Source organism: Papilio xuthus, unplaced genomic scaffold (genome assembly GCF_000836235.2).
Source record: "Papilio xuthus unplaced genomic scaffold, Pxut_1.1 DF827777.1, whole genome shotgun sequence".
Classification (NCBI taxonomy): Eukaryota; Metazoa; Arthropoda; class Insecta; order Lepidoptera; family Papilionidae; genus Papilio; species Papilio xuthus.
Window position 1 is genome coordinate 52,854 of NW_013530872.1, and position 9,628 is coordinate 62,481.

The window sequence follows — 9,628 nt, forward strand, 5'->3', positions numbered from 1 at the left end:
GTGGGGGGTGTCGCGGGGCGCGTGGGGTGTCGCGGGGCGCGAGGTGTGTCGCGGGGCGCGAGGGGTGTCGCGGGGCGCGAGGGGTGTCGGGGCGCGCGGGGTGTCGCGGGGCGCGCGGGGTGTCGCGGGGCGCGCGGGGTGTCGCGGGGCACACCACGTGACATGCACAACGTACACACGAAGACGTCACAAGTGATTCTATTTACAAATAAAGTAGTTTATTTACATTATTAATGCAATATTTACAACAAAGGAGAGCTAATCTTTGGACTAAACAAGTGTATAACACAGCAGAGATCCCACACGAGTATTATGGAATGCTTTCAACTTAAGTAAGATTGTATCTAGCTAACACTTATATCTGTTACTTTATCTTAAGTTACGATAAGCCTACGTTTATTTCTTAAACATTTTAACAACAAAAGATAAATTTCTAACCCCTTGCGAACATACAAGAAACATTTAATATATCCTTATACATTTTCAAATACTGATTTCCACTTCAAAGATAAAATTTCGGTGTCAATATATCTAGTTTGCAGATGAGAATCTGCGGACTTTCTCGTACGTATATAGCGTAGTAAATATTAATGCACACACAACGAATAAAATATTGACCACATACACATTAAATACCCACACGATTGGACCAACGAAATCTTCGTTCGTGCGGTTGCACACGCCGTCCAGAACAGAGCATATTGTACTTAGTAATGAAACAAATCTCGAGGAGAATTATGCACAGGTACTGGTCTTTGGCGTTTTCGCTCGCGACGAACGCTACAGCGAATCTAACTATATTATTATACAACTATATGAATATGACCTTTGATATTAACATAGTAACAGAACTTGGTTGTAGCGAATGGCACGTCTCCTTTGGCTCGGGACACGACGTGACATGACAACACGCCGTCGAGCATACACCTTAACTTACACAACGAAATACCGAGCGACGAATACTTTATATATTTATCGATATCGAGTGCATGATGCATCGCAAGCATCGCATTCACACGGCGGCGGGGGGCGCGGGGCGCGCAGGGGGCGCGGGGGGCGCAGGGGGCGCGGGGTCTAATCCCTGTAGGGCTTGCAGATGGCGAAGCGGTGGTTCATGTGCTGGCTGTAGGAGCCGGAGTGCGAGAACTTCTTGAGACACTTGCAGCACTGGAAGGGCTTCTCGCCCGTGTGCAGCCGCTTGTGCTCCGTCAGATGGTGCTTGTGCTTGAACGCCTTCGGGCACTCCTCGCACTTGTACGGCCGTTGACCTGAAACACGCGCGCCTCTGTTAGACACCACACCGCACACGACATTAGCCTGCTGGCCGACCGCACGACCATGCTGCACCACACCTGCTATGATTTTTTATGAAACGGGGCAGGAATAATTGAAACTGTGTCTAACTGAATCATAATAAGCGGATATAGCAATCCGGTATAAGTTTTAATTGTAATACAATAACCTCGGCTTGTGAAGTAACACTGTATTGTAAATGAATAAGATAGACAGATAGATTACCGACCTGAGTGCTCGTACTTGTGCCGCGCCAGAGAACTTTGCTTCACGAAGGTCTTATCGCATTGGTTGCACACGAATTGCCCCTCTCCTTCTTTCAGTTCGGTTTTCATTTTTTTCTTCAGTAGCGCGGCGTCGTCGTCGTAGTCGGCCGACATCGGCGCCTCGTCCCAGGCGGAGCGCTCGGGGCGGTCGGCGCGCTCGGCCCGCTCAGCCCGCTCGTAGCCCGGGCTGGGCGCGGGGACGCGCACCATGTCGCTGTATTGTAGGAGAGTGCCCATCGGTATAATAGGATTGGCGGACATCTTCTTGGAGTACATTCGTTTGTGTCCGAGCACTATTTCGGTGGGCGAGGGAGACACCATAAAATCTGAGAATGATGAGGAGGAGCAGTTGGAATGCGGGTAGCCGGGGCCGGGGCCGGGGGCGGGGGCGGAGGTGGTGCCGGGGGTGTGGGCGGAGGGGCCGGGCGGTGCGCGCAGCGGTGTGGTGCTGCGCGACGACTTCTGGCTCAGATTGACCGCCTCCTCGCAGTCGGAGAGCGCGTACGTGCCGGGCGTGCCGGGCGTGGCGGGCGCGCTGCCCGGCGACGACGGGCTCGGGCTCGACGCCAGGGACGGACTAGACTTCTTAGTTGACAAGTCGAGCGGTTGGTCCGAGTGGGCGACCGGCTGAGTCATTCTCCGCACCCTAGCTCTGTTGTTTTGGAACCACACCTGAACCACTCGGTTGTCCAGACCTATTTGCTGTGCGATTTTCTTAAATTCCTCCCGATTCGGTCGAGAATTTGCCGCATAGTATTCTTTTAAAACATGTTGCTGCTCCTCGCTCAGCGCGGTGCGCACTCTGATCTTTCTATCCGTATCGTGAATCGATACTTTGTCGTCGCGCTCCTCCCGCGTGGTCGTCTCGTCGTCGTCGCTGGCGCCGGCACCGCGCGCGCTCGCCTGCAGCTCGGCCTCCAGTCTGTTGAGCGCCACCGTCTCGGCCACTTGAGCTGCGAGGCCTTCGTGTTTCCTGAAGAGATTTCCGCACACTAACTTTTCGTGCTCTATTAAGTCATTTTTGTCTTTGAAAGACAGACTACATTTATAGCATACGAAGTCGTCGACGATCTCATCTTTTATCGTAAGTCCGGGCGAATGCGGTGGCCCGAGGAACGTTCCATCCGCAGGAGACCCGCTCTTTATTCTCTCTGTAAATAGGTTTTCAATTCTTCGTATTCTTGGCGACCTAGTGAGGTCGTGTTCACTATTATCTAAATTATTTTTGGAGTCAAAAATCGAGTCGCGGGACTGCGGCCGAAATTCATTATCCGCTCTTTCATTTTCTCTCTTGATAGCTACCGATTCCTCGTCCTCTATATCCATTACAAGCTCCGCGCTGCCTTCGGATCGTTTGTCATCTTCTTCTGTGATTTCTTCTATCATGTCCTCGGGGTTCGCGGCGAGAGGACTACTTAATTTTGGATCAATAATATTCTCCATTTTTCTCTGATGGTACTGCGTCGAGGCTATCCGCTCGAAAAGTTGGCTGAGGGTAGAAGGAAAGCTGTAGGGCGCGATGCCTGCCGCGGGACTAAGAGGCACGCCGGCCGGCAGGTAGAAGGGGTTGAGCGCCGGCTGAGGGAGGGGCGCGCGAGGAAAGTTTTCTTGTGCCGACATGGAAGCGAAGAAGGCCGTCGCGTCGTTGTACTTCGGCAGCAGAGGCAGGAAGGAGCCGCCGTTGGGCAGCAAGTTATTGTTGACGTGCGAGGCGACGAACGCACTCGCGGAGGCGCGCTTCCGCGTCGGACCGCGGTTGAGGGTCAGCACCGGGTTGTTGGGTTTGATCCTACCCATCTTCAGGTTCATGACAAGGCACTTCTTGGAGGTGGTGTGGCTGGAGTAGGAGCCGGAGTGAGAGAACTTCTTTCCGCAGTTGGCGCACTCGAAGGGCTTCTCGCCGCTGTGTATGCGGAGGTGCTCCTTCAGGTGGTGCTTGAACTTGAACGCCTTGTCGCAGTCGTTGCACTTGTACTTGCGCAGGAGGGCGCTCTCGTCGTGGCTCAGCATGTGCCGCTGCAGCCGGTACACGTTCTGGAAGCTCTTGTGGCAGATCTTGCAGCTCTGTACCATACATAACAAATATCATTATAATTTTGATAATTCTCTTATTATTCAATAATTGATTTGTAATTTATAGATTTCATTTAATTCATATATTATCAAAAGAAAGTATGAGAGGATAACAACAAATTGATTTTCTCGGTGTCTCGTTTTTGGCTATTGCTGATCTAACTAACACTTTGGTACTCAAACATGAAACTAAAAATAAATTGTGGCGCGTATGTTCTAGAAAAAGTAAGGTTCTTAAGATATCGGGGATTGGCAAAGGCGGGCAAGGGGTAGAGGACGGGGCACGCGGAGCAAGCGGCAATGGGCAGGGTCGAGCAGGCGAATGTGAGAATGACAAGGGCACTGACATATTGCTGGGTATCCACCTGAGTGCTGGGCGCGTGCAGAGTCTCGTGTCGTTCGAGCTGGGCGCGTGACGGGTAGGCGCCGCGGCACTGAGTGCAGCGGTGCGGCCCGCCGGGGCCCAGAGGTGAGCCCCCGCGCTCCTCCTCCTCCTCCTCGCCCTCTGCGCCACCACGCGCGCCCACGCCCGCGCCCACATCACCGCCTCCCAGCGGCCGAACTGTTGATAACAAACACACGTCTTACTCTATCTCTACTGGATCACCTCTTTATTTTACACCAGCTTAACAAAGTGGATGTTGTTAAAAAAGATGTGATCACAGCACATGTATTACGGTCGATAACATTCGATAGGCACTTTAAATTAATTAAAACGAGTTCGATTTACAGAGGTTTTATTAACAAAAAAATGCAATAAACATTTGCCGCTTTTAATAAAGTCCTGTAACACACGAGGCAACACTGATTGCCATGGGAAATGTAAGCCGCTTCCCCTCCGCGCCACTGTACGTGTGACGTACTCCACTTCAACACAATTATTTTCTAGATAAACCTTCCAAATTCGTCTGAATTCGTTTTAAGTTTTGGCATTCCGTCGACTCTTCTTTTGATTTTTTCCATAATGGCTGTCATTATCGAATGCATAACATAGGTATCGTATAAACCGACAAAGATATCGAATCAGATGGGCAAAGCCCGAATTCGCAAGGGCGTTTTTTTTAAACCACCTTAAAACGCGTTCAAATAGAACCAATGCTTATCCATGTATCTATTAATATGGTGAAAACAGAATGCATTTTTATCTCTCAGTTTTGCATACACCAATTGTTCACTGGACGAATGAAACAAAAGATATTTTAACCGTCTTAGTCTCATGCATCTTTTACGTGTAAAATGCCAATAATAATTACCCTCTTTTTTGTAAAATTTTGGAGTAAGAGAAAATAATGTGTAACTTTTGTAAAAATGTTTCAATTTTCATTAGTTTTTAAATTGTAAAACAAATTACTCGTCAGACGCTCACTCACGACTGCCGCTGGCGGAACTAAAAAACACACTAACGCGTGAGTCGCTACCGCGCATCTGGCACTTTTAGATAAAACACGCAGAAGCGCGATTGCGCGCCTTGGCACTAAGACGGTTAAAGCGCTCAGCCGCCAATGCCGAGTTTTAACGCGGTGTAAAAAAGCGCACAAGTAAAAAGAACTTGCACAGGCAAGTCAAACTAAATTATAATAGCTGAAATTTGTGCGCGCATCCTGCGCAACAAACTCGAGCAAACAGCAGCTCCCCGCGCCCCGCACGTAATCGCGTAATAACGGTACCTCTCGTAAAATCGCACCGCGCCGTAAATCATACGTAATAAAGAGCAAAACAACGTCGCGACGTATTAATTAGTGTGGCCGCGTCCGCCGAAACCTACGCGTATTGAATTTTAGGAAATATGAGATCGTAAAGTGCGTGCTGCTGGCCCGCGCGGCTTATGGAGGTGGTGCGGAGATAACGCTGCACGTAACGCGCTCTTGCTTCACTAGAGGTCGCCACACACGGATCCCTTCCTTTAAGGGTCGGCGTTTGACCGCCAGGATGCTTAGCCGTGACTTCAAGCTTATTGGCGAACATGACCTGCTGATACCTCCACCTGTTTGAAGCAGCAGGTAAGTAGGTAGGTATAACGTGTTTTCGTAGTATTTTAGGTAAAGAAAAATGTCCGCTACTAGTGGTTGCAGCCACCGGATAATCCAACCGTTGTTAATTGCTTTAAATTAATTAATAAATAAGTCTTTCAATAATTTATTTACCGAATACCATATAAACATAAACGTAAACATTAATTTAAGATCATTATCAATCAGAAGCTATTTGCCAATTATCGGTATTTAACCTGATTTTACGACAAATGTTTTTGAAATGCTTTACAAAAAGTTTGAGATTGTAGGATTTCTTATTTCTCTTCCTACGTTACACATGTTTATAACATACATTTTAGCAACATTTTAATTTTACTATTTTTTAAAACTGTATTAAAGTAATAAATAGTTACATTAATACTGTCACTGCTGAACGTTAATAAGATAAAATTAAAATAAATTGCGACTTTGTTATGCTACCCGACAACAGATGGCGTTAGTTGTCGCGTGCAACATCGCAAGTATGTTAGCAATAAGTTTATATTAAACAAAGATATATATTTTAACAAACGTTATAAAATGTCACAATATAAGAAACGCCTACCTTTAAATAAAGGATACAAAGGTATCGTTAGAGTTAATGAATTGTGGATACAGGCTAGGATTTGGCTCGTGTAAAATCTCTTTTGAATATTTTTGATTTTCGACAGTTGCTCTCATACAACTTGCAATCGGAAATTTCGTGATTGTTGTTTTTGAATTACAATGCAAATAAAATTATTTCTTTCTCAAAATGTAAGAAGTACAGGTATAATATAATACATTATTTATACTTTTAAGAACTATAATTGCCTGCCTCGAGGTGACTGTCGTCGCCTGACTTTCCGATGAAACGTTTCATTTGCAATTATTCATTGAACAAAACAAAATAAAAATGAACGGATTAATGGAACATTTTAATTGGAATGTAGAGTCGGCAAAATGCGTTGCGATCAACTCTGGACGTTGTTCCTTTACGCTCCTTTACGCTCCTACAGCCAGTCAAATTATGTTTATATAAAGTTTGTTATACTAGCAAATGTGAATGTAATATACATAATAGATAGTGGTAATTAGTGTAGTGTAGGCAGACATGTGTATGTATGTAGCTGTGGCCGGCGACACGGTCGCGCGTGTAGGCGGGCCGGACGGCGCGGCTCCTAGCCAGCGGTGAGCGGCCCGAGCGCGTCCGCTCACCGCTGATAAGCCGCGCCCCGGACTGTCGGGCCGGACAGGGGGGCACCGCAGCTGCCACATAACTTTAAGAACATATTCTCTTTTACCGTTCCTCGTATCTAATCTATTCAACATAAAATACCTGAGCTTAATTATGACAAAGTTGATATTTTTAAAATGTAATGTATATTGTGTATGTTATTATTATTGTTGTTGCTTTGCTTTCAGTGCAATGTACCAGTGACGTAATTTTTAAAAGCTTGTGGAGCTCAGTGGAAAGGTATACAACACGAGGCACATCATGGCCGCATGCCACGTCGCATCATCCGCAATAACTTTTGTTGCATTAGTACACGATCTTTATTTTCGCCTCGTAAAATGCGCAGAATTTGTCATGTTTAATGTCCGCTTTCAAAATCAATTTAGAGATGTAGTCGTCGGACATAACACCACTGCTGACATTTACTTATCCTTTACGGAGTTTTTTATTTTTCAATAAAATGTCTACATTTCTGGTTCTATAAAAAGATTTGCTCGAATTAAGAGTTATACTAATTCATCTTATTCTTTCACATTATTCGTATTCACTAATACTGTAAAGAATTTATTTTTTAAATTAGTACGATAAAGTTGCTATTATTAGAAGTTATGTTTTAACTAAATTAATTATTTTGTACATTGATGAACTATCAAGAAAATTGAAAGAGACATAAACTTAAACCAAATGTAATTTCAGTAAGAATTACCTATATAAATGTGTTGGGCGAGCGATGTGACACAGAGCCGCTTCGCTTCATACACTATTATAAATTATTTTAATGAGAATAACAATAGAGAAGTTTATTTCATGTTCGGTGTGTCACATTTCATTTTGCTATTTACTAGATTTGTATTCAGGAGAACAGAACAAACACACACACATATATTTCAAGAACACTTTCTGTTTTCTATTATAGTTTGATGAGTATTGAATGCTGCGAGCTGGGACATTTTTTTGTTTAGGAGAAGGGGGCAAACGAGTGGCGCGATGACCGAGATGGTCATCGACGCCCAAGGCCAATGGCAACACTAGAGGAACTGTAGATGCGTTGTCGGCCTTTGAGAAAGAGAAAGGCTCGTTTAGGAGATGGGTATATTCAAGCATCGAGTAAGGAGTTATCACACTTGTATTTGCCAGAGTTAATGAAACTGTTAATTTTGTTGACAAGAAGTAAATGCTTAGTGAGGTGGCAGCAGGGGCAGCAGGGGCAGCAGTGAGACAGTGATTAGCATTCGGCAAATGTTTAGACAAACAGATGATTATTGTAACGAGCGTCGCCTCGCTAATGAGTTTGACTTTTATAACTTGAGAAGGAATGTGCCGAGGCCGCCTTCTCGCGATCGTCAGTATATTTTGTATCACTTCACTTCTATAATACTTTAATAATTAAGTATTATAAATAATATTTACATATCAACAAAATCCTTGCGACTTAATGTTAAAAATAATTTATCTTTGCGAGCATATCCTGGTCCGTTTTCATTAGTTATGAGTTTTGTTCGCTACGATATATTGAAATTAAACACTTTTCATAAGAGAAATGGCGCTTAGTTTAGGAGCACAACTTAAGTAAATGCTAGTTATGCAAATAACATCACCCGTGTAACTTAGTTAGATTTATGTAAAAGTTAGAATCCTCTGTGTTAAAGTGTAATATTTATGTTAACTTTTCTCTTGTAACTTGAATGTTGATTGATTTCATCTACGAGTAAACAAGAATATCAAACAAAATATTCTACATGTCACAGTATTTGTGCGGGACATAAACTAAAAGCTCATTCCGGTGCCGGCCGCTGGTGCGGCACTGGCTCTTCGCCACCTCTTCACCACCTCGACACCACCGCGGACAAGCGGCGCTCACACGCCAATAAAAAGCGAAGGAAGAAAAAAGCAAATTAATTAAAATAAGATGATCGTTTACATTTTAAGACGGCCCCCCTTGAGAACGCAACTTTGATTCAAGTGGTTGCGTACCTGTGCCCCTCACAATTGCACCACTCTCATCCCCGAGGTCTCGCTACATTTTTATTACGGATAAGAAAGACGTGAGACAAGTTACACCTGAGTTGATTCAATTTGATGAACTCTAAACACGGCGGCTAGCTTCCTCCGTTTTAATTACATTTGGAGATAAGTATTAAGAGTAAACGTGAAAACAAAGTTTTCTAAAGAAAATAGAGATGGTCGTCGCGGAAAAACAAAAAAAAAATAGTATAAAATTGCAAATAAAAAAGAAAGGAAAAGAAGCTTACTGAATGCGGCGAGCCTGGCCGAGGTGGTCGAGGTGGGAACCTGCTTACTCCGCATGTCGGCCAGCCAGCCGGCCGCCAGGCGCTCGCACCAGCCGCCCACTCCCATAAGCGAGCTGTGCACTTTCATCAGCACGTCACGTCACTGCGCCTCTCGCGCCACTCACTCCGGCGCGCTACTCACGTCGGCAGGCGCCCCACACGTTGGCCAGGCTCCACAGGCGGTACGAGTAGCTGTCACCATAGCACCCGAACATCTCATCGGTTCTCGCGACCATGGCCCGCGCGCGCGGATACGTGCGACGTTCAGCGCGGCGCGCGGCGGAATGAGCGCGGCCCGCCTCTCGCCCCGCCCTGCGCGCGGCCGCTGCCCCGCCGCCCGCAGCCCGCCACCCGCGCTCGCCGTCCCCCCGCGGCCCGCGTCCGCCGTTCAGCCCTTACACCTCCACTTAATTAGTGGCGACCGTCGACCGTCGGTCGCCGCCGTCCCGTATGCCGAGCTGCCGAGCCGCCGAGCTG

The 9,628-nt window shown here is 46.1% G+C and overlaps 1 protein-coding gene across 1 annotated transcript; it reads right to left on the reverse strand.

Annotated features, from left to right (window-relative positions):
• Positions 1-93: 93 nt before the first annotated feature.
• On the reverse strand, positions 94-9,422 carry zfh1 (Zn finger homeodomain 1). Its single transcript, XM_013309544.1, has 4 exons — positions 9,113-9,422; positions 3,980-4,194; positions 1,523-3,623; positions 94-1,268 (listed from the first exon to the last, which is right to left on the reverse strand). The coding sequence occupies exons 1-4, from the start codon at positions 9,237-9,239 to the stop codon at positions 1,075-1,077; spliced, it is 2,637 nt and encodes an 878-aa protein (XP_013164998.1). The 5' UTR covers positions 9,240-9,422; the 3' UTR covers positions 94-1,074.
• Between the last annotated feature and the right edge of the window lie 206 nt (positions 9,423-9,628).